Here is a 24,120-nt window from a genome sequence, read left to right on the forward strand (position 1 = left end):
AAAAAAAAGGAGAGAGAATTAGAACTTGGACTAGCAAATATCCAACAGTAACTATAATTGGTGTTTATGTCTTAGCATATAGTAGTGCTGAATGAATATGTGCTTAATGAAGCCAACTCCCTATCAATTTTTTTCACTGCCCAAGGACCAGTAGTGCAGATCAACTCAAAATTTGCTCATCCCACATCATTATGTTGGTCTCTGAACCTGAGCCTGTTTACTTTCCTGTGGCTTTTCAGCAAGAATGTCTCATCTACTGTCAGACATTTCAGTGGGGCTTTGCTTATTCCCTCTGGCTGGCTGGGAATGGGGACTGCAGTTTCCATTCTGACTGAGATAATGGAAACCTGGAGAAACCCAACTCTCTTTTCTCTCTATGCTAGGTCTCATGGAAATAAAAGAGCACTTGAATGTTAACTCTTTAGTAACATGGGTCCCAGGTAGAGTGCATCAGAAGTACGTGCAAAGTCAAGGATGGCCGAGGGCTTTGGGATACTGTACAAAAACAGTCACACTGACTAGATAAATATTATTTGTTGTTAATTAGTTGTTATGTTGCAGGACATAACAACTGATTTCCTTCCCATGTGTTATTCAACTGATTGCTTTTATCATGGTTAAATTTTTTTTTTTTGAGACAGGGTCCTCCTGTAGCCCCAGCTGGCCTGGAACTCACCATGTAGACCAGACTGACCTTGAACTCACAGAGATCTGCCTGCCACTGCCTCCCCAGTGCTGGGATTAAAGGTGTGCCACGCCTGGTTTATCTTGGCTAATTCTAATAGACATTGGAAAGTCAAGGAGGAACATCCAGAGCATGTCTGTGTCTTGGAAGGAATGTATTTTGGGATTAGAGATATATTCAGAAGGATTATCTGAAGCACTTATTTGTATGACATAGACTGAATTAGGATTGTGATGACAGTACTTAGGGATAGAGATTTTCCCAATTTGTTACCCTGCCTCTATCCATCATCTCGCCTCTTGTTACCTCTGTCTCCCCAGTTATGTTGGAAGGTTGTAACGGAATTGAGATTCTGCAGTTAAGTTTGTAAAGTAGCAGTTGATCATCTTTTGAAGTATCAAGAATAGGAAGATTTAAGATAAGCCTGCTGCCCAGGAAGAGCAGCTGGCCCCAGAAACTGTTGGAGGCGGTGGGCAGGATTGGAGATGAATAGGACACCTGCCTGTCTGCCACCTTCCAGTGGTCTGATCTTCCAACCAGCTTGCCTGGAGATATGTTGTCCAGCTGGTGGTTGACTGTTTTTTTCTTGTGACCACCAGGGGATCAAGTATTTGCTGGGCTAGAAGAACAAGCCCGCCAGGTGATGATGAAAACTGATTTTCCTGGAGACCTTGGCAGTCAGCGACAAGCTATCCAACAACTTAGAGATCAGGACTCCAGTAGCAGTGAGTTCTGCACCTTCTGGTAATGACTCAGGGCAATGGGAGAAGAATTAACAGAGTGTGTGCGCTCTGGGGCTTGTGCATGAGGGCTGGGAGGAAGATCGAAGGAGATATGTGGATCCTTAATGTTCGCATATGCTTATTGGAGAGAGAGGACAGCTTTGGCGTTATGTTTTTAGAACTCAAGGACTGTAGTAATTGGCACAGTGCCATATGTAGATAGATTTATGGGGGTTGTAATATAGGACATAGAAATAATTAGTGCCCAAGTAGCCCCTGGGCTAGGTGAAATAAAAAGAAGTACCTTTACAGTAGGATCTGTTTATTTGTAAATAATGAAATATGTGTGGCATTGATAAATTCTTGCTTGAGGTCCTAGTTTTAATGTTATACAGATTTGCTTAGTGATAAGATTATGTAGCATACAAAAAAAAGATCAACAGGCTGGGCGTGGTGGCACACACCTTTAATCCCAGCACTTGGGAGGCAGAGGCAGGCGGATCTCTGTGAGCTCAAGGCCAGCCTGGTCTACATAGTGAGTTCCAGGACAGCTGGAGCTACAGGGAGACCCTGTCTCAAAAAGACCAAAAAAAAAAAAAAAGAAGATCCAGGTCTTCCCATACCAAACCCCTTAGGAGGTCTATGGTTAGGAAATGGATTTCTGCCCTAGTCTGGCAAAACTAACTCAACAAGTCAGTTTTTGGGAAATGTATTTCCCAGAAAAAATTCTACCCTTTCCTGATCACATCCATTTGATACTGGCTCTTATTAATATCAATGCATAGAGTGACTCCCCTGATTTTTTTACTTTTGGAGGCTGAGGCAGAACAGTGAGAAAGAGAACTCTATAGTTTTCCCACTAATAATTAAGCAGCACACACACACACGTAACTAATTTTTTAGATACAGAGATATTAACCCCCAAATTTCTAGAAACCTATGGGATGCACCAGTTTCTTGACTAGCAGATTAGAATAGCAATGTCTATAAAAGTCTAATAGGTTTCTGTTCTAAAGAAGAGCCATCATCCCTCTTGACAGCATATTTTTTCTTATGTAATAACTTTCTTTTCTAGTTACAGTCAAAGTAAAATCAAAATATATTTCAGCCAGGTGTGGTAACCCACACCTTTGATCTCAGCACTCAGAGGCAGGCAGGTCTCGGCAAGAGCTCAAGGTCAGCTTGGTCTGCATAGCGAGTTCCAGGCCAGCTGGGGCTACAGGGAGACCTTGTCTCAAAAAAGATCTCACACACACACACACACACACACACACACACACACACACAACTATATTTCTAGTTGACATACTTTAAAATATGTATTTTAATATATTTTTATGTTAAAATATTAAAATTAAATTATTAAAATTCTGAGAATTTTATACAATATATACTGATCCTCTTTACCCCCTCACTCCTCTTCTCTGGGATCCACCCCTCACCTCCCAGTCCACCAAGCCCGGCGTGGTGGTGCACACCTTTAATCCCAGCATTTGGGAGGCAGACAGATCTCTGTGAGGCCAGCCAGGTCTACGTAGTGAGTTCCAGGACAACTGGGGCTACAGGAGACCCTGTCTCAAAAAGATCAAAAAAAAAAAAACAACAAAACAAAAAAAGAAACCAAGTAATCTGCCAAATGGAGCTAGAGAGATGGCTCAGTGGTTAAGAATACTGGTTATTCTTGCAGAAGACCCAGGTTCGAATCCCAGCACCCACATGGCAACTAACAGCTGTCTGTAACTCCAGTTCCAGGGGATCTGACCGCCTCTTCTGTCTTCCTCAGGCATTGCATGACACGGGTGCACTTACCTACATGCAGGCAATACACAGATACACATAAAATAAAAATAATGAAATTTAGCTGTGTGTGGTGGCACATCCCAGCACTTGGGAGGCAGAGGCAGGTGGATCTCTGTGAGATTGAGACCAGCCTGGTCTACATAGGGAGTTCCAGGTCAGCTGGGGCTACAGAAGGACCCTGTCTCAAATAAATAAATAAATAAATAAATATTAAAAAAAAAATCTACTAAGTCATATGTGCTACCCGTATACTCACAGGTGTGGGGCCAGCCACTGAAGCCTAATTGACCTATCAGGGGCCACACCCTTAAGGACAACTGACTCTCCTTCCCTCAGAAGCCATCAACTGTCAGTAACTCCTCAGTTAGGGGTAGGAGTGCAGCATACTTTAAAAGCATAGATCTCTTAAGGGCCCAAATGTAGTCCAGCAAATGATTGGTGTATCTACCACAGACATACGTAACCACCAGCAGATGGTTTGCCAGTAATGGGAATTTAACCAGTGTTATCCAGAAAGAAAAATGAACTTACATTGCCTAGACACAGATAGATTTAGAAATTATGCAAGGCATAGTGGGGAAAAGATAAACAGCCATTTTTAGCAGGGAACTCTGAGTCTCACTGTGGATGCAGAGAGCCTGGGGAGACTTTCCCATGCATGTTTCTCTGCTCACATCAGCCCAGGAGTCGGACTCTCAGTTAGGAATGAGACAGGGCTGCAGTCTGACAGCACTCCTAAGCCTGGCTTCCTCTGTGCTCTCTAAGGTGCTCATGCTCTGTTCCTTTCAGAAATTCCCTCATTGTCACTGTAGGTTTTTTCTACCTTTTTTTTTTTTTTTAATCTATCTTATAAGTAATAGAGACCAAATCAACTTACACAACAAGCCTTGTAGATTGATTAGCCACAGGCAGATTACCTCACAACCACATCCTTCTCCCAAATCTAAAACAAATTCAGTTTTTACTTATGTCACAAGAAATGGCATTTTGCCCTCTAAAGTGAAGAATGACACTTTTCCCACTTCTTCCATATTTAGTTATCCATAGATAAGCCAAAGAACAAAATCTAGTTTTATTTAGCAGAGAATGCCGTGTTACTAGTACTTGTTATGGAGTAGCAGACTGGCAAGGCATGGTAGCACACACCTACAATCTCTGCATTTGTGAGGCAGAAGCAGGCAGATCTCTATGATTTCTAGGCCAGCCACAGCTACATAGTAAGGTCCTGTCTCAAAACAAACAACACAACTCACAGAGTGGGCATTTGGAAAGATGGGGCATGAGGATCATGAATTTGAAGCCATCCTTGACTGCATAGCAAGACCCTGTCAAAAAGAAAAAAACAGAGTGTGGTAGCACATGCTTTTAATCCCAGCAGAGGTAGGTGGAACTCTATGAGTTCAAGGCCAGCCTCGTCTACATAGTGAGTTCCAGGCCAGCTGGGACTATAGGAGACCCTGTCTCAAAAAGACCAAAAAAGAAAACAAAACAAAACAAAACAAAAAAAACCCCACAATGTATTTGGACACCTTCCTTCCTATAAATGTAAACTTGCCTGAGGTTAGTTGCTATGCTTATTTTCCACTGTAGCATACAGCTCTTTCCCTATAAACTGACATTTTAAGCTAATTTATTCTCTTTACTGGTAAGAGAGCATAAAAACCCATTATTGTTTCTGGAAGTGTGCGTTGGTGTTTGGGAGAGGAGAGATGAGTGGCTATAGAGTAGACCAGTCTGGCAGCGTGGAGAAATTATGTCGGTGGTTAAGGAGACATGTAAGTAAGAACACCAGGAAGAGGTATTGCTAAGTCAGGCTGTCAGCTGTGGGAATGAGCTTGGTGTAAGATGCTCGGGGGAATGATCTGAAGTGTGATATATTTCAGAACCATGCATAAGAGCAATTATTTTGCCAGGCATGGTGGTGTATGCCTGTAATCCTAGCACTTCAGAGGTGGAAGCAGGAGAATCAAAAATTCAAGGCCATCGTCAACTAGGTAGTGAGTTTGAGGGCAGCCTGGGCTACATGAGACCCTGTTTTTGTTTTTTTGTCTTTAATGTTACATCTGTGATAGAGGACTAATGACCTTTTCCAGTACAGTTGCCTCACATTTTCCCTTTAGCATGCATATGGCATAATGAGTAAGTGGTAGCTGGTTTCCGTTTTACCCTTGTCCAATTAAGCAGAAGCAAACTGTACTATAGAAAGTCTGAAAATGTTCTTCATTATACCTGCAAACTCTAGGCTGGACAGCAGCTCAGGATGTGTTCCTGCAAAAATCAGAACCAGTGACCAGTTTATGTGTTCCAGGTGACAGTGAAGGTGATGAAGAGGAGACCACACAAGATGAAGTGTCTTCCCACACATCAGAGGAAGATGGTGGGGTGGTCAAAGTGGAAAAAGAGTTAGAAAATGCAGAACAGCCTGTTGGTGGTGGGAATGAAATAGTAGAGCACGAGGCAAGTGGCAAACAGTCCTTTTTCCACCCCACCTCCTTGGCACCCCTGTATAGCTCTCCTTCCTAAAGTTCCTACTTTCCAGACAAAACGACACCTTCACAGAGTGAAAACTTGACTTTCTGAGGCACAGGAGGGATGCTCTAATCCTTTCCCTGGAGAGTTTTTACTTTAGTGAGAGGGATACAGGTAATCAGCTATCTCTGGGGGGCAGTCCTGTGTCCTTGTGGTAGAAAGCTTTGAAGAAAATGAAGATTCTAGAAAAATTAATTTCTTATCAAACAACGCTTTACCCTTCAGCCCAAACCTAAGAATAACACGTTACAGGTTGTTCTGTCTATTGAAGGAGATGGGGCAGGGAAGAGACTAGTGATGGGTCTTCATGACTTGCCTATTTTATTGATCTGCAGGTCACAGAGAACTCAAATTCTGACCCCTTGCTTGAACTCTGCCAGTGTCCCCTCTGCCAGCTAGACTGTGGGAGTCGGGAGCAGCTGATTGCTCACGTGTACCAGGTATGTCGTGGGGAGCAGGGAGCTCTGGAACCTGAGTGCTGAGCTTATAGCTCAGATGCTGCAGTGGCCTTTGCCTCTGGCTCCTGAAGGAAGATCAGGCTGTGGGTTTCACTAGAACTCTATTCCAACCCTCGGAACACCTTAGAGAATAATTGGGATACATTGGGTAAATAGGTTCTGGATTCCTAGACAGACAGTAAAAATTAAGTATCATGATCTTGTATTAAATAAAATTATTTAATATATTTAGTAGTGAAATAGAAAGAACTTTATTAATAATGTTGGGGTTTTAAAGGGAAAAAAAGCTTACATAAATGTGGGCAGGTGAGATGGTTCAGTGGGTAAAGGCACGTGTTGCCGAGCCTGAGGACCCTCTTAACAATCCCCTTGATTTGCATGGTGGAAGTAGGGAACTGCTTGTCACTAGGTATCCTCTGACTTTAGCACTCATGCTGTGGCATGTATACATGCACACATATATGCATGTATAATGCATATACGTGTGCATAATATGTATTAAAATTAATATTAAAAAACAGAATTATATTATTTCTGAAATACGAGTGAAAGTACAGACAAGGAAAACAGAACAGACTCTTGTCTTTTCACCCTGATCCAACCAAGAGGAACTGTCTTGTGATCTGTACTTACAAGACATCATACACAGAGCAGCTTGGGTTTTTACCATAAAGATAATTGGTTCCTCCAAAGTCTTTCTTTAAAGAACTCTTTAATTTTTAAAAATGTGTTGTTTTGTTGTTTTATTATTGTGTTTGTGTGCATGGAGGTCAGAGGAAAAACTTTATGGAGGTGGTTCTCTTTTTCTACCTTTATGTGGGTTCCAGGGATTGAACTCAGGTTGCCAGGCTTGCACTGCAAGCATCTTGATTCACTGATCCATTTTGAAAGCCCCAGAAGAGTGTCTTTAAAAGATGAGGAAAGGGGGTTGGAGAGATGGTTCAGCAGTTAAGAGCACTGGCTGCTCTTGCAGAGGATCCGGGTTCAATTCCCAGCACCCACATGGCATAACTCCAGTTCTAGGGGATCCAATGCCTTCTTCTGACCTCTGTGGGCATGACATAGGTGCACTTATGACACATGCAGGCACATACTTATACACATAAAATAAAAATATAATAAATAAAATACTTAGAAATAAAATATGAGGAAAGAAAGTAATCTCAGCACTGAGAGGCAGAGGCAGGCAAATCTTGAGTTCCAAGCCAGCCAGGGATACATGGTAAGTCAGTCAGTCTCTCTCTCTCAAAAAAAAAAAAAAAAAGCCTGGAGCGATAGCCTAGTGGTTAAGAGCACTGGCTGCTCTTGCAGAGGACCTAGGTTTGATTCCCAACATCCACATGAAGGCTAACAACTGTCCATAATTCCAGTTCTAGAAGATCAGTTCTGATGCTCTCTTCTGACCTCCATGGGCATTGCAAGACACAGGTGCACCTACCTACATGCAAGCAATACACTCATACACATAAAATTGAACATAAAAGATTTATTAAAAAAATAGATTGACAGACAAGACTTTGTTTCACAGCATACTGCAGCAGTGGTGAGCGCCAAGAGCTACATGTGTCCTGTTTGTGGTCGGGCCCTTAGTTCCCCAGGGTCCTTGGGTCGCCACCTTCTAATCCACTCGGAGGACCAGCGGTCTAACTGTGCTGTATGTGGAGCCCGTTTTACCAGCCATGCTACTTTTAACAGGTTAGTAGAACACCTAACCTTGTGTTAGGAGCAACTTACTGGGTATAGGATCCTGCTTTCCCAAGTCAAAGGAAAGGCTAGAGGTAGGTAATGCAAAGACAATTGACAGGACTATCAGGAAGTTGAAGTAATGAGGCTAGGTTATAGGCTAGACAATAGCCAATAGATACCCAAGGGAGATGAATTCCCTTTTTTTTTTTTTTTTTTTTTTTTTTTTTTTTTTGTCTTTTTGAGACAGAGTCTCCCTGTAGTCCCAGCTGCCCTGAATTCACTATGTAGACCAGGCTGGCCTTGAACTCATAACGATCTGCCTGCCTCTGCCTCCCAAGTGCTGGGACTCAAGGCCTGTGCCACCATGCCCCACCATGAAGTCCCATTTTTTCCCCCATCAGAATATTTTCAACCAGAAAGTGATACAGAGACATGCAAAAATATTCATGGTAAAGACAAAAGTAGCATGCAGAGAGGATCCTGGTGTGAGGCAGTCTTTACTGTGTCCTTGGAAGTCTGGAACACCGTGTTCTCATCCCATGTGCCTGGCTGTACAATGCACAGGCTGCCTTTCCTTGTAGGCAGTGCCAGGTAGAAGAACATAAAGCAGCGGGCTGTACCTGCCTGAAGGAAGCCTCCACCTCCAGGCCCCTTCATTCACCTTGTAGGGGGTCATTGATTTTGGGGGTGTGTTGCTGTGACAGGTGGTTCAGACGTTAATTCAAGTTGGGCTTTAAGACTTTGTAGCTACTTTAGTCCAAAGAGAAGAAAGGGTCTCCCAAGTATTCACACTAACCCTTAGTGGTGAACTTAGAACAGGAAAGGAGTAGGTCAGTGCCAGATACCCGAAGCTTACTACAAGGAAACAGTAACCATCAAAGATCTTTGCTTTCCAGTGAGAAACTTCCTGAAGTACTTAATATGGAATCCCTACCCCCAGCTCACAGTGAGGGCCCCTCCAGTGCTGAGGGGAAGGACATTGCCTTTAGCCCTCCCGTGTACCCTGCTGGAATTCTGCTTGTGTGCAACAACTGTGCTGCCTACCGCAAGCTACTGGAAACCCAGACCCCCAGTGTACGCAAGTGGGCCCTCCGTCGACAAAATGAACCTTTGGAAGTAAGACTACAACGACTTGAAAGGGAGCGCACAGCCAAGAAGAGTCGGCGGGACAACGAGACCCCAGAGGAGCGGGAGGTGAGGCGCATGAGGGACCGGGAAGCCAAGCGCTTGCAACGCATGCAGGAGACAGATGAGCAGCGAGCTCGCAGGCTGCAGCGAGATCGGGAAGCCATGAGGCTGAAGCGGGCCAATGAAACCCCAGAGAAACGGCAGGCCCGGCTCATCCGAGAGCGAGAGGCTAAGAGGCTTAAGAGGAGGCTGGAGAAAATGGACATGATGTTGCGAGCTCAGTTTGGCCAGGACCCTTCTGCCATGGCAGCCTTAGCAGCTGAAATGAACTTCTTCCAGCTGCCTGTGAGTGGGGTAGAGTTGGACAGTCAACTTCTGGGCAAGATGGCCTTTGAAGAACAGAACAGCAGCTCTCTGCACTGAACCACACCCTCCTGTGCCTGCCCTCACATTCACCCAAGTCCACAGGGATCAGCGCTGCAGCTACCCACAGGGCCACAGTCCTTGCTGTCACAGGCAGGCCTGGGTTGGCTGCAGGGAAACTTGTGCACCCCTTGCATGTGGGAACAGGATGATGGGGTCAGGAGGGACTCAGCTCAAGGCAGCTCTGGACAAGGGAGCAGGTACTCCAGAAACCTGGACTCCTCAGGCCACTGTGGCAGGTCAGGCTTATGGGACTGTAGAGCTCCAGTGCAGTCCATGAAGCTGTGAGGGAAAATAAAGTAATTTTATCTTACTGGCCCTTTGTTTTGTCTCATTTCCATTTAATCCAGTGAAGTGAGCTAGGAGAGAACTTGATGGGAATTTTCAGGTGGCTTGTTCTTTTCTGAGACAAGGTGTTCTTCAACTTAGAATACCCAAGCAAAGCTTCTTTGCTTGGGCCTTTACAAGTTGATGAGAAGTAACTGACAGTTGAAAAACTGATGCTGACTTTGTGGAAATTAATCCCATAACCATGATAAAAATAGCTCCACCCTAAAGGGCCATTTACTTACCTTTTCCAAGGTCAGAAGGGCCTTTCTCACAATAGGCATTTTCTAAGAGACTACTTAGTACTTGCAACTAAGTATAAGCTATGTCTCCAAGCAAAACTCACTTCAGACATTTAAAATTCTGCTACAGGCTACAGAATTCCTATTTGAGAGAAGGCAACACATCCTTTTATATATTCCCCAGAGCTGAGGCAGGACCATAACATGCACTGAGGAAACGGAATACAGTAGTAGGAGAGCTCAGGCCAGTGGTGCAGCCTGGAGCAGAATGACTCCTCTGGCAGTGTGGCCGCCAGGCCATGAGGAAACCTAGGCTGAGGTCATTTGTAGAAGTTTCTGTGATGGTGCAGAATAAGTGTAGTACTTTCTTTAGCTTGCATCAAAGGTTAGGTACAGTTTAGATAATTATAGATCTTGAGGTCCAGAAGGAAGTGCCCTAGTTACATTTTTGCCAGAAAAATAACTATGCCAGGAATGTGGACCTCTTCCAATGTAACAGTGAACTTGGATTCCTCTCCTACCACTGTAGGTTCAAGGCTGTTTAAGTCTTAAAAAAGACTCCCAGCAAACTAGGTTTTAGCTTTTGCTATGCAGGCTGAAAAATATTTACCCTGAAAATGACACTGAAAAGAGATCAAGTACTTACTGATCCAAATGCCTTTCTCAGAGTCCCATACTGAAGTCCTACTTGGGATGTTTCAAAATGGCTGGGATGCACCATGTCTCAAGGATTACCTTGAGCACCTTACATGGATCATCTCATTTTAATTTTCACAACATTCTGAGTTAAACTCAAAAGTTGTATGTATAAGTTCAAAACTGTCCTGCTGGGCTGATAGAGCTTAGTGGTTGCTTGCCTAGACTGCCCGCTACAAAAACCAAAAAATCTAAACAACCATTTTTTAAAAAACCCACACCATTTAGTGTGGAAGTTGGGCAAATTCTTAAATTTCTATGTCACAATATAGAAATAGTACTAGCAAGAGACGGTGATAAAGCACTTAGGGTAGTTTATGATATAGAAGTGCTAATTATCTGAGTCACTATCATCTATCTGTGTGTTCCACCTCTTACTGGTGGCAAACTTTCTAAATGAGCAGTAGCTATGATTAGGACTGACTTATTTCAGCAATTTGTGAAAATATGCCAGAGTAAGGAGTTGGGGAGAGGCCAGCAGTAAGGTCATCTACAGGTCCTACCAAGTGATTCTGCTGGCATCTGTCTACAGATAGACTTTCCATACTGAAATCAACGTCAGCAGGCAGTCAGCTCCCACCATTTGCCCAAGATTACCAATTGATCTGCATTCCAAGTGTTCCCACAAAACTTATGTACCCTCCACCCGAGGGCTATCCATCAGATAGGAAAGAGGCGCAAACACCAAAAAGGAAAAGCTAGTAGTTTATATAGATAGATATATAGATATATAGATATTGATAATATACTGTGTTTACATAGTCCACAAGTTAAATGCAGGTATCCATAAGAAGAGCATTAACAATAAAAATACAATCTGTGTGTAGCCAAGTACAGAGACTTAAAATGGTAAAACAGCAAAAAGGATCTCACAAAAGTACAAATATACAGTACAAATTGATTTATTTAAAACAGTTACAAAAAAGCACAACAAAATAGAGATTATCCTTAGAATTATTAATGCTTTGTTAAAGATCAGGTAGGATTAGAGGGTAAGAAATGGTATTGGGTGGGAGGAGCACCTGACTAGTTCTAAGGCTTTAGATACAATGCAGTTGATTACATATTAATTCAGCCATTACATACTGGGGATAGTAGTTGGGGGATCAGTAATTTATCTACAGGGAACTCCTACACAAATCAGATCCATCCAGACCTCCCCAGTGCTGTCCTCTTCTCTGTAGGACCCTAAAGCCACCTGGATGACAAAATTCCCATCCTCCTTTCTCCACCCCAATTCCCTATCCATATATTCTTCCCTCCCCTAAGGTGCTATGCAAGCTGAGAGCAATCTGCTCTCTGCAGCTGGAACATATACTGTTTTGGCTACAGGGATCCTGTGTGACTAGGTTTGTGGGGGACAACCAAATTTTAATACTTCGTTAGCCATAAGTACAGTCAGTCTTTTCCCCAATACAATGCAAAGTCTGTGCGGTGCATGTATGAAGCAAGTGAGAGATCCATCCTGCCTTCCATGTTATCAGCAGCTCACTAACCCTCACAGCTTTCAACTACATACAAACTCCCTGGTGCCAGGGGGTGTGTGTAAAACCACTGTGTTATCATTTCTCTTTTGGAAGAAACTAAGTCCCCCTGACATAAAGACAGAATAAATGCTTGCAAGTTTGACATTAGGTAAAGGCACATGGGCTGTTGCCGGACACACTGCAGACAGGAACCCAGTCCGGGGCCATCTCTACTGCTAGGCGTTTGCAGCGAAATGGCTTTGGGATCACAAACACTTTGAGTTTGCAGTCTACATGAGGAGGATCTAGGCGTAACAGAGGAACTAATAAAGAAACCTTAGTGTGAAAAGTGCATTTATTATTACTGTTCCTGCTGAGGAAGCTCAGCAGGGAAAACCACACCACCTCTCCTCCTTCCGCCCCAGGAACTGTGCATAGTCTGCAGGTAAGGAGAGAGTGCAGCCAACTCTAGCATCAAGGGCCAATGTCATCCTGGGCCCAGACCAGGCTTCTGGTCCAAAGATAGATCCTAGAGTAGAAAGAGCAACTGACAGCTGCAAAGACCCAGATGCTTATTTTATTATTGCATAATGTGGGAGACCTTTCCTACCCTAGGGAAGCTAGAGGATGAAGGCTTTCAGCCAAGGGCTAATCAACATCCAACCTAGTAGAATTCAGCTCTTGAATTGTAGTGTACACTTTAGGATTTGGAAAGTACTGTAGCTTCAGTATGGTCTAGAAAACTCAGTCCTAGGAGGTCAAGACATCTCTCTAAAACTTGGTCTCTGTCCTATTTACTTTGCTTTTAAGACTGTCCTAAACCCCCTTGGCCAATGTAGTTAACCTGGTTATTTACTCCAATAGCCTGGGCCTCTTCCAATGTTCACCTTCAGCTCCAGTGTGACCACTCAACTCTTCAAAATGCCTACTTGGTGCAGGTTTAAATCCCAACACCATCTTGTGCTTCTCCTAAGATGCCTATGATACTCCCTGGTAAAAATAAAACCAAGTGGAGGAGCTGCCAAACTTTAAACTTTTCCCAACCCCAGAATCCACGTTACTAGAGCTAGATGAACATCACTAGGCTGTTGACGCAGCCCTGACATGATTCCTCTTCGTTTTGAAAACAGGATATAAGGTACCACAAAGGAGAGAAGTTAATTTAACAAAATGACCACTGACAGGACCTGCTTGTTTCTCTCTCCAGAGGCAGATCTTTGGAGACAAAGGACTCCTGACAGCACTGAAGCCACTTACCCCTTTGGATTCACCAGCCCACCAGCAGCGTTTCAAACCATCCCTATTCAACGTGACTGTGCTATGCCGTAACATCAGCAGAACACAGGTTAAGAATTGACAGGACATCTGAGTGTAATCTACATGGCCAAAGACATGGACAGGAGCTATAATGGGAAGCAGGCAAGACAGGGAACAGACAGCAGCAGTGGCAAAGCAGCACAGATCAAAGCCCATGGTGTGATCAACTGGGACCCAAAGTGTCAAAGGATCAGTCCAGATGTTCTGTGGTTCCTCCCTCAGGCATAAGCACTCAGCTCCAAGCTCCCAACCCCCTTCTCCCCTGAATACTAGTCTTGACAGGAATAATCTACGACAGATCACTATATGTCCCTTTTTCTAAATTCCCTTCTTTCAAATTGGTATTTTTCAGATCCTCTTTCTGTTAAGTTCTGGAAAGGTTCCACCACCAACTAGTAACAGGCCAGTCTCTGTCTAATGCCCAATTCCCAACGGCTGATAGCTTACCACCAAAATGCTTACTCTAAAACCCATTCATCTCGCACGCAGTAGGGTATTCCTATACCACAGGTCATTCTTATTTCCCATGCCTGGAAGAAAAGACTGAATCAGAAGGAAAAGGCAAGAGCACTGCCACAGCTCTGACCAATATTTAAAGCAGAGAGTTTTGTATGTGTGTGGGGAACACACTGTATGAAAGGTAGCTCTCAGATCAAACTCAAATATGCATGCCTCAACTTAGGGGAGTTACTACTTCACCAGGAAGAGACAAGAAAAGGAACCACAGCAGAGAGGTCAGGGCCAAATTTTTCAAGGTTCTCAACAATTTCTTTTTCTAAGGTTCAGTGGATGTTACCAAGTCAGGGAGTCATGACTAGCCTGAGTGAAGGGTGACTTGACTTAAAAGTACTCGGCCTTTATCTGGTTAGATACAGGCTTGCTCCCATAAGCAGTTCAGTGGGTACCCATGGTGGACACTTCCTGAGCATCTACTGTGCATGTCACTATATTCAGATGAGCCTTCCTTGTGAGGGTACTTGTGAGAAGCCCATGCATGCAGTAATCCCTAGGAATGAGTTGCTCATGAAACACCCAGAGATGAGGGCTTCTCCCAAAGCTCTCACCTGAGGGAATTCTTCAAGGCTCAATTCTGCAGACCCCACTGTAGGAAACAAGCCAGAGAAGCAGCATTCAGAGAATGGGGGCCAGAGAAAGGAAAGGACACGATCTCAAATGCAGTATAAGGTTGATGCTTGATTCTGACATGAATCAGAGACTGAAGTACTTGAGGTCAGGTAAGCAGCTTCCTTTAGATGCCCTCCACCCCCACCCCAAGTCACTGACTGGGTATCTCCTCTCAAGGTAAGAAACAGTGGAGTGTAGAGCTTGTAGCAAACAAGCCAGTTTCGGTCACTCTGTTCCCCAGGGGAACAACCTTTAGCACCTGAACACTAAGAATGACTCCATTCTCAGAATATCCCCTCCCCCCCAGGAGGTAGGTAAGATTATTTATCCCCATTTGGCAGCTGGGGAGGAAGTGAAAGAGAGATCACAAGACTTGCCTTAAGTCTTTGACAGAGTAGAGCTCAGACCTCTCAAGTGTGGGATTCCTGATGACAGGCCAAGCCTTGGCCAGTCCAAGTATATCTACGAAGGATCTTCCACAATCACACCCTGGGAGAAGTCTAACCAGAGTTGGGTGGACAATACCCTGAGTTGCCTTCAAGAATGTAAAGAACCACCCCCCTCCCCAGTAACCCACACAAAAAACTATTCAACCACCTGAAAGCTGGTGGGGGGAACTTAAATCTTAATACCCAGTGGAATCCCACAGTCCAAGCTGACACTGAAAGTGGTGGGAAATACGTGGGTGTAAGACATATGGAAGCAAATGCAACCAAGACTGAAAATACTCTTTGCAGAGGAATACACCGCCACAAAATGAAACATACTTCAGGTACTGAAATGTTACGAGGACTATTCTAGACTCTTGGGGCTGGTGGCGGGAGGGGACAGCTTGGAGATGTCTGCATGCTAAGAGAGGCAGTGGATTAAGATGGAGGGGGCTGTATAAAACACCAGAATGGGAAATGCCCAGCCCAGGGCATGGCTCCTTTCTTCCTTCTCTACCACATTGCTGCCAGTGGAAGAGTGGACATGATTCTGAGTTTTTAAAAATAAAAATTATAGCTGATAGGGAAACCAGAGACCCCCTATAACACCAAAAACTAGAGGTCTTAGAACAGACAAAGGCAGTGCAGCTACAAATGAGGCCAAGGTCAAGACACCATGCAGAGGTCAGGGCAGCAGAAGGGTGGGGAGCAGCGCAGGCACTTAGGCACAACATTGACAGACAATGGAGGAGTGTAGGTGCCTGGGGAAAAAAGGGCTGAAGTTCTCCCCAAAGTCACTATTACCACTAGAGATTCAAGACCATTTCAAAGCAGGCCTGGCACATTGAGTAGGAGGAACTTTTGTTAGGTTTTCCAAAAGCCTTGCTTAGGGCCCAGTTATCTAGCAGTCAGGTCTTTCCCCCAAAGTCCCCAGGCAGTCCTTCATTCTCAATCCTGAAGGGGCTTCTCTCCTGGCCCACAAGCTGCTGGAAAGCTGTACAGAGGAATGGTGAGGATAGGAACAGGCAGAAGCAAAGGATCAAGCAAGAGTCCTGTATATGATGGTGCTCCTCCCCAACAAACCCAGCCATAAACATCTGTAACAAAATCACCCTTTAAAGTGCACATCTCTCACAAGAAGGGTTCTGGGTAGGAACCCTCTTATTTCCAACCAATGGGCCTCCTGCCCTCCCACCACAAAAAAAGAAAAGGAAAAAACAAAAAGTCTTACTGCTACTATAAGCTGTGGATCATCATTTTTGGCTCGCTCTTTACGCCCTCCCTCTGCCACCTGCTCCCAAAGCCTGTACTTTTCCTTGCAGGAGCCAGGGATGAGGAGGAAAAAACAGGGAGGCCCTGATTTTGGAATGTTTCTGGTCCTGTGTGCACCTCCACCCTTTCCTGCCCCAGGCCTGCTGTTCCCCATCTCAGTAGCCCCTAGGGCTGTCCTGAGAGGACACCAAGGGGTAATGAACAGATCCTCCCTTGGGAGGCTGCCTTCATTCCTCCCATTTCCCCCGAATCTCACTGCCAAGAGAGCCATTCTCTGCTAGGCATGTGCAAATCCTCTGGCTGTTCCTGGTGAGGCTCACCTCTGGGGCCAAAGCCCCAGTCCTGGGCTGGGAAAGAGGTTCATTTTCCTGCATTGGAACGCCCTTCGATGGACAGCTTTACCTCCTGTGGAATGAAAGAGGGACGGAGCAACGCAGCCCGTGCCTCCTCCCCTTGTATGCTGTATCTTTGGAAGCTTGGGGCTGGCCAGGAGGCCTGAGCACCAGGCTCAGGCTGGGAGGGCTCTGCCACCCGGGAGCCCTCTCCTGCAGGTTGGCTCTTCCCCTCGCTGTCACATAGGTCTCTGGGCCCCAAGACCGTCCTCTCAGGCCTTTCTCGGGGAGTACCCGGCTGGCCTGGGGGAGCGCAGCTGGCCTGAGAAACTGAGTTACTGTTCAAGCTCTGTAAACTGATAGAGATGCAGACATCTCCCACCTGTAGCCGATGGCAGGGCAGAGAGAAGAGTTGTGCAGTCCGCCCAGGGCTGCAGGAGGACCAGCCCTGACCATATACAAAAAAGGGGTGCTCAGGGGGCACCTCGATGCTCACTTTGCTCTGCTGCTCACCAACCACAAAATGGAGCATGACAAATCCAGGCCACTGGCTCTCCTGAATGTCTACAACCGTGCTAGAGTCAATCTTCAGTCCCCCACTCACTTCGGCACTGCGCACAAAATCCTGGGTCTGGAGGTCCTCCACCCGCTTCAGCTCCCCTGTAGCCAGCTGAATGATGGCGCCTTTCATGAAATGGGAGGGCAAGTGGGAGGAGGTAATGGGAGGTGGAGTTGGCTCCTTGTCTGGGAAGGTGGCTCTGGCCTGCATGTCCAGACTTGATGCCACCAGGATCTCCGAGCCCACAGGCAGCAAACTTGGGTCAGTTCCAGTGGGCACCAGGTTGCCATTGGCTACAACCATTGCTTTGGGTAAGGGTCTGTGTTTTACTGGTTCCTGATGGGACTGAGGGTAGAACCCACGGGCCTGATTTTTTTCTGCCAGTTCTGTAGGATTCCTAGCTGACCCTCGTCCCTCACCCTGATGGTCAAGGGTATGATGGGATAGGTTAAGAGGGCTGGGTTCATCTTTCCTCTGAGCTGCTGCCACACGATAGTCCTGAGAAGCTAAAGCGCCAACTACCCGCTGGACCTCAAGGTCGGTGTCTGGGGTCCCTCGGTGTGCTGGTGCCGCCACCTCCACTCGTGGAGTCTGAGAACCTGAAAACAACTGTCCATCCACCACACATTCCACCACTGGCACCAGTCCTTGGCCTTCACCCTTGCTGCTGGAGGAGTCAAGAGTTTCATTCTCCCGCCTTACTAAATTTCGCTCTCGCTGTCTCTGTCCTCCATTGGCAGCAGTTGCTTCCAGAGCAGACTGGCCCTCCTGAGGGGTAAGAATTGTGCTGGCACCTGCTGTTGGAGTTTCATGCAAGGTATATCCAGCAGGTAGCCTAGACATTTGATAATAAATGGGCATCCGGCCTGGAGCAAGATCCAGTGGTTGAGTATTTGAGTGATGTGGCAACTGGCCGGGTGGGGAGGTGGCAGAAGAGGCTTTGTTAAATGGGTGGGCTGGAGATGCAGCCTGGGGGGGAGGAGTGGCTTCGTCTGCTAGGAGCGAGGCATATGGCACAAAGTGTGGAAGATGAGAGGTGGCAAGGTTGGCAGAAGGAGAAAGGAGGGGACTTGGTAGGAAATTAGGTGGCACAGCATAGGGCAGGCTATAAGGAGACCCGATAAACTGCAGTGAGGTGGAAGGGAGCTGAGCATAGTGGACTGGGGGATAGTGGATTCCTGGATGCTGAATCAGTGAAGACGCTACATTAAACGTGGGGGGTAAGGGGCTCATGTTCACAACAGATGGGAGGCCAGTTGGTGAGAAGGTGGCAGGTGGCACAGCCACCTTATACAGCATGCCATACTGATCTACTGTCAGACCAGTAATGGCCTCAGCTCCATCACCCCCCAGGCTGACTCTGGTTCCAGTCTGGCTCTGTCCAGCCACCACGACCCCTCGGGACCATTCAGAAGCATCACTGGAGGGTGTGTGGTTTGTGGAGCAGCTGGTAGTTCTCCCCATATCCTCGCTGGTCACGGGGAGGTCTCGTTTCTTTGGTGGAAGACATTCCTGACTCCGCTCATGAACAGGTTTCATATTGCTTTATGGTGTTCCTGGAGCCTGGATGGGCTTGGCTTGCTCCTTGGGGCATCAGAAGGGACTTCTCAGTGGCTTCCCTGTACCCCTCTCTGCTGCTGGCTGGGGTGCCCACATCTGCTAGGGAACAAATGAGAGGCAAAGAAAAGTAACCTAGAGAACTAAGTTAAACAAAAAATCAAGAACTGTGTTCACAGAGGCTAAGTTAAACAAAATATCAAGAATTGTGCCCACAGAGGAAGACGTTGTAACAAAGAAGAGTGATGGGAAAAGGGGGCACAGACAAGGAGACAAGAGACTATCTCCTCACTCATGAGTTTAGGACAGGACAGACACAGTCAGGGCACCACAAAGCACGAAGCGCTACAAGGATAAACTTTCTAGATTCATAAATAACCTGAGGGTTCCATAACCTTCTCCACCAACAACCTCTGGATTAATCACCTTGACTCTTCTCAGCTTGCTCCCTTACACAGGGCTTTGAGCACACGGTCTTTGCTGCTGGCACTTTGCTAAATTCCCCCTTTTGCTCTCAAAGACCAATGTGCCATCTTCTTTCCCTGAATGTATGACCTCATTCTTGCTTATTTTCCCAGCCTAATTTGGGTTATGATCTCACCCTCTCCCATCCCTTCTACCCCAAGGCTGGTTAAACTCATGTCATTAAAGGGCTGAGGTTTACTTGTTTTTTTGTTTTAATTAAATCTTGTTCCCTAAACATATCATGAAACACAGAACTTTATTTTTTTGGCCCGAAGAAACTACATTCCAGCTTGAACCACATGAGAAAAGTGACTAGATTAGATTGTTTTATAGCTTTTCTCCTCCTCCCTAAAGAGCCACAAAATAATTCTGACCTCATACAGACGTCCTATTCCCTAGTTTGGCAAGACTTTTTTTCTTCTCATTGATCACCTTCAATTTGCCTGCCCCTCCCCCCACCTTTTCCTTGTTCCTCTTGCCAGTGGCTCCTTTTTCCCTTGTAGGTCTGCTCTGAGCATCATATTATGGCTCCTGGGGCTGGAGAGATGGCTCAGTGGTTAAAAGTATGTACTTCTCTTTCAGGGGACCCAAGTTTGATTCCTAGCACCCATGTTGGGAAGCTCACAAAGTCCTGTATCTCCAGCTCTAGGGGATCTAATGCCCTCTTCTGGCCTCCAAGGTACCTGTACTCATGTGTACATACCCCCCCCCACACACACAATTAAAAATAAAAATAAATCTTAAAATACATGACGGGTGCATTTACATCTATGCAGGCAATACGTTCATACACATAAAACGAATAAAATATTTTTTTAAAAGTTCTGGCTCCAGCCAGGCGTGGTGAAGCACACCTTTAATCCGAGCATTTGGGAGGCAAAGGCAGGTGGATCTCTGTGAGTTCAAGGCCAGTCTGGTCTACACAGTCAGTTCCAGGACAGCTGGGGCTACTGGGAGACCCTGTCTCAAAAAGACACCCCCCCCAAAAAAAATCTGGCTCAATTTCTCTATACACACATTTATTTGCTATTTAGCTATATGGTTCATAGGAAAGTCCTCCCTCTCCTTTCTCTTACTGTCATCTGTTTTGTTTGGACACAGGGTCTCCCTGTACCCCAGCCGGCGTGGAACTTGCTATGTAGACCAGGCTGGCCTTGACCTCACAGAGATCCACCTGCCTCTGTCTTGAAAGTGCTGGAATTAAAGGTGTGTGGCACCACCCTGGCTTTATAATTATTTTTATCCACTGTCAAAATGCATTTTTTGGAGTAGTTGGGATGGCAGATGCCTATAATCCCAGCACTTGGGAGGTAGAGGCACAAGGATCAGAATTTCAGCTACATAATGAATTCCAGGCCAGTTTGGACTACATGAGATCCTGTCTCAAAAAAACATAAAATAGGGGTTGGAGAGATGGCTCAGCAGTTAAGAGCACTGACTGCTCTTGCAAAAGACCCAGGTTTGATTCCCAGCACCCACATGGCGACTACAAACCGTCCTTAACTCCAGTTCCAGGGGAATCCAAAGCCCTCTTCTGATCTCCGCAGCAGTGCACAACACGGGTGCACTCACAAACATGCAGGCAATACACTCATACACATAAAGTAAAAATAATAAAATATATTTAAAAAAATAAACCAAAAAGCATCTTTTGGTACGAACATTTCAACACACATAAACTTTGCCACCTAGTTCTTCTAGGTAAGCTTCATTCTACATTCCGTATTCTGTTCTGTTTTTCCATTGGCAAATCCCACAGGTTTTTCCTGCAACAAGGAATCCAAAGTGGTTGTATTACCTGAGCTTCTGATGGTGCTTCTGAGCAGCTGTGCTAAGTGTCCTCCCGGTTGACTCGGGAGCCTATAAGACAAATAAGGAGGGAATAAGCAGGATTCTCACCTCTCATCTTCCCCAGGGTCATTATGAAAGCTAATCCCAAAGCCACAAAAGCAAAAACAAAAAACAAAACAAAACCATCCAAGTTCATGGGTTCTTGGTAATCTTCTACTGCAGAGGTGACAGCATATTTACCTAGAGTGCCCAAGCAATTCAAAGAAGAAATCTCTGGGGCCAGTAAGATGGCTCAGCAGGTAAAAAGCACTTGCTGCCAAACCTGATGACCTGAATTTGACCCCAAGGGCCCACACTGCGGAGAGAACCAACTCCCACAAGCTGGCCTCCAGCCTTCACATACAAATAAACAAGAAAAAAAAAAATCTCTTAAGTTTTAATTTGCAGAAAGATATCCTTGGAAAAAAAATTTCAATGTGTCAAATCCTATGGTTTCCGTAACATCATAATTTTTATTCTCTACCCTGTTCCCCAAAGATTAAACTTATTGTCAATCCAAATTTTGCTTAAATGCACAAAGAAAAATTGAAGATTTAATACTGTCCCTAGGTGAACAATGGGAAGCAGGGAGTTTCACTTTTATTAAGGGCCTATCAATATACACATGTGGAGATTATTTAAATAAGAAATGTAACACTAGAGGAAAAAGAACAATTATTTATGTTTCTGGGGCAGGAAAAAGAGGCCAAGGGGGAGCTTTTGAAGGCTGAAGCTATCTTAATAGTTTTTTTGAGTACAATTAAAAAGGCTCCAGTATGTCTGTGTGTGTAAAATTTTCTGAGTGGCAACTTCACACCAAGTACTGAATGAACTGTGACCGAAATTGAAAACATCACTTTGACTCTCATGTAGCTAACAATGGGGGAAACAAAACCACTACTAAACTAGCAATACCCGGATCTGAACTTCCCAGAAATATCAAGCCCTAAAGCACATGTCCTTATAGGATTTGGGATGCAGCTCAGTTTGTAGAGTTGCTTGTCTATCATGCACCAAAGCTCTAGGTTTGATCCCTAGCACCACATAAACTGGGCAAGGTGGCACACACTTGTAATCCAATCACTTGCCAGGTAGAAGCAAGAGAATCAGAGTTCAAGGAATTCTCAGCTATATTCAACCACACACACAGCTAGTTTGAGGCCAGTCTGAACTCCAAGGTTACCCTGTGTCAAAGGAGAAAAACAACAAAAAACACAGAGCCAAAAGAGCCTTAACTGCTGAACACAGAGGAAGCGGTACTGACTAGTATGCTGAGGAATTACTGCCTGTTCTGTCAGCAAAGTTCCAGAGAATACCACAATTCTCAACATAAATGAAAGCAACATTTATCTAAGACTGTCATGGTTCGGAAGTACACAAAAGGTGTAAAAGCAAACTCCTAATCCCACATACACACACAAAAAAATCATAAAGTGGCATTCATTCTTTGGCAGAAGTTTAACTGAAAAGTACTTAACTTTCTCCTTCATGCCCCCAAAAAACTGGGCTTGCATTTTCTCCCAGAATGATGCTTGCTTGCTCTCTGCAAAGAAAACCTGCCTGTCCGAAAAACACAAGCTAATGAAATGCCTGAAAAAGCAAAAGGTCTCCCCCAAAACAAAAGAGCCAAGCCTTCTCACAAGATTCCCACAAGGCAAAACTTTTACTTATCAGGATCTGAAACCAGGGCGTCTGAGGGAGCTTTGGATTTTCTCAAGAAGAAAGACGACAGCTTGTGAACCCCATAGAGCTAAAGGGCAAAGGTGACCGTTCCAGAGACCAACAGAGGCGGGAACGAAGCAACTCAGCACACCAGGGCTGGAATCAAGAGGTTGCACCCTACCGGGGACCCGAATTCTAAGGAGCAAGCCAGAGGTGATGTGTTTGCGTGATCCCCCAATCCTGGTTCTGACAAGGGTGAGGCCTGAGCTGGGGGAGTCTGCGCTAAGAGTAGGGGTCGGCCTTCGAGCCCCGGGGCGGAGGCGAGGCCCCTCTGGCGACGCTTCCTTGTTTGGGGGCCCCTTCCCGCCGGGAGGAGTCGGACATCCTGGCCCGCGGGGACAGCACGGCGGGTGCAGCCGAGGCCCGCGGCCGCCTTCCAGGCCAGACGGGCCAGCAGCGTCCAGGGGTTCCGTTGTCGCCTCTTTCGCTCTCTCTGTCCCCGATTTGGAGCCCCCCCAGTCGCCCGGGTGCAGCCAACCGGCTCCTAGGGGGCCCCTTCCAGCGGAGCGCCGAACCCAGGGCCCGCTGGGCCTCAGGCCGGCCCGGAGCCCACCACGCCCGGCGACACTCACCGGCCCATCTCACAGAGCTCCTTTGGTTCCTCCCGCTCGTCCCGGAGCCGCGGCCACCGCGGCCGCCGCCATCCCCGGCCCCGGAGCCGCCCCACACCCAGCGCCCCACCAGCCGGGCGCCTGGAGATGGCGTCGACCGCGGCTCGTCTCCGGCACGGAGAGATGACGTCACGGCCCGGGCCGGGGGGAAGGGGGGCGATGCCCTGGTCTATCTACTCCAGAGAGAGAGGATGCTGGCCGCCTGCCAATCGTGTCCAGCTCCCCCTCTGGTGAGAACACGAACTCCTCTTCCTCGGAGTGGGGCCAGTAGCTAGCTGGACCGAGCGCCCTGACCCTGACCCCTCCTTTTCCCTCTGCAGTAATTTAGGGGTGCCGGGCAGCTCTCCAGCCACACCCATTGTCTGGACTTCTGGAGAGCTCGTGATGCCGTAGGGAATCTGGTCCTGGGAGGGTAAGGAGATCCCTCCTGGGAACCAGGGGTCAAGATAAGCCCTCTAGGGTTGAGAAACAGCCCCGGGGCAGCTAAAGAGAGGAGGAGGCCGAGGTTAGCGGGTCTCTGAGTGTGAGGCCAGCCTGATCGACATAGCGAGTTCTAGACCAGCCAGGTATGCAAAGTGACACCCTATCGAGAGAGACAGACAGAGACAGAGAGACAGAGAGAGAGAGAGAGAGACACCAGCTGGGGCTACAGGGAGTTCCCAATAGATGACAGGTAGATTAGATGATAGATAGATAGATGATAGATAGATAGATAGATAGATAGATAGATAGATAGATAG

The 24,120-nt window shown here is 46.2% G+C and overlaps 2 protein-coding genes and 1 pseudogene across 7 annotated transcripts in view; 2 read left to right on the forward strand and 1 right to left on the reverse strand.

Moving 5' to 3' along the window:
- The window catches only part of Znf821 (zinc finger protein 821), an 18,722-nt gene extending 8,973 nt beyond the window's left edge, over positions 1-9,749 (forward strand). For 4 of the 5 annotated variants that reach the window (XM_029564423.1, XM_008834949.3, XM_008834947.3 and 1 more), the window contains 5 exons: positions 1,285-1,410; positions 5,516-5,664; positions 6,072-6,176; positions 7,723-7,889; positions 8,777-9,749. In XM_029564423.1, the coding sequence (XP_029420283.1) occupies positions 1,285-1,410; positions 5,516-5,664; positions 6,072-6,176; positions 7,723-7,889; positions 8,777-9,431 (1,202 nt within the window). In that variant the 3' untranslated portion in view covers positions 9,432-9,749. Of the gene's footprint in view, positions 1-1,284; positions 1,430-5,515; positions 5,665-6,071; positions 6,177-7,722; positions 7,890-8,776 lie in introns of all 5 variants that reach the window. The other variant, XM_029564424.1, reaches the window with a different exon arrangement.
- A 1,833-nt stretch (positions 9,750-11,582) lies between these two features.
- Atxn1l (ataxin 1 like) lies at positions 11,583-23,498 on the reverse strand. 2 transcript variants are annotated; one of them, XM_008834953.3, is made up of 3 exons: positions 23,342-23,498; positions 21,016-21,077; positions 11,583-18,854 (listed from the first exon to the last, which is right to left on the reverse strand). In XM_008834953.3, the coding sequence occupies exon 3, from the start codon at positions 18,732-18,734 to the stop codon at positions 16,665-16,667; it is 2,070 nt and encodes a 689-aa protein (XP_008833175.1). In that variant the 5' UTR covers positions 18,735-18,854; positions 21,016-21,077; positions 23,342-23,498; the 3' UTR covers positions 11,583-16,664. The 2 variants fall into 2 exon arrangements, with proteins under 2 accessions (XP_008833175.1, XP_008833174.1); XM_008834952.3 differs by having other exon boundaries at positions 11,583-18,851; positions 23,342-23,497.
- Positions 23,499-23,695: 197 nt separating this feature from the next.
- Positions 23,696-24,120, forward strand: part of LOC103735643 — a 4,174-nt pseudogene continuing 3,749 nt past the window's right edge.

The sequence above is a fragment of the Nannospalax galili genome, unplaced genomic scaffold, assembly GCF_000622305.1.
Source record: "Nannospalax galili isolate Female #2095 unplaced genomic scaffold, S.galili_v1.0 scaffold56, whole genome shotgun sequence".
Lineage (NCBI taxonomy): Eukaryota > Metazoa > Chordata > Mammalia > Rodentia > Spalacidae > Nannospalax > Nannospalax galili.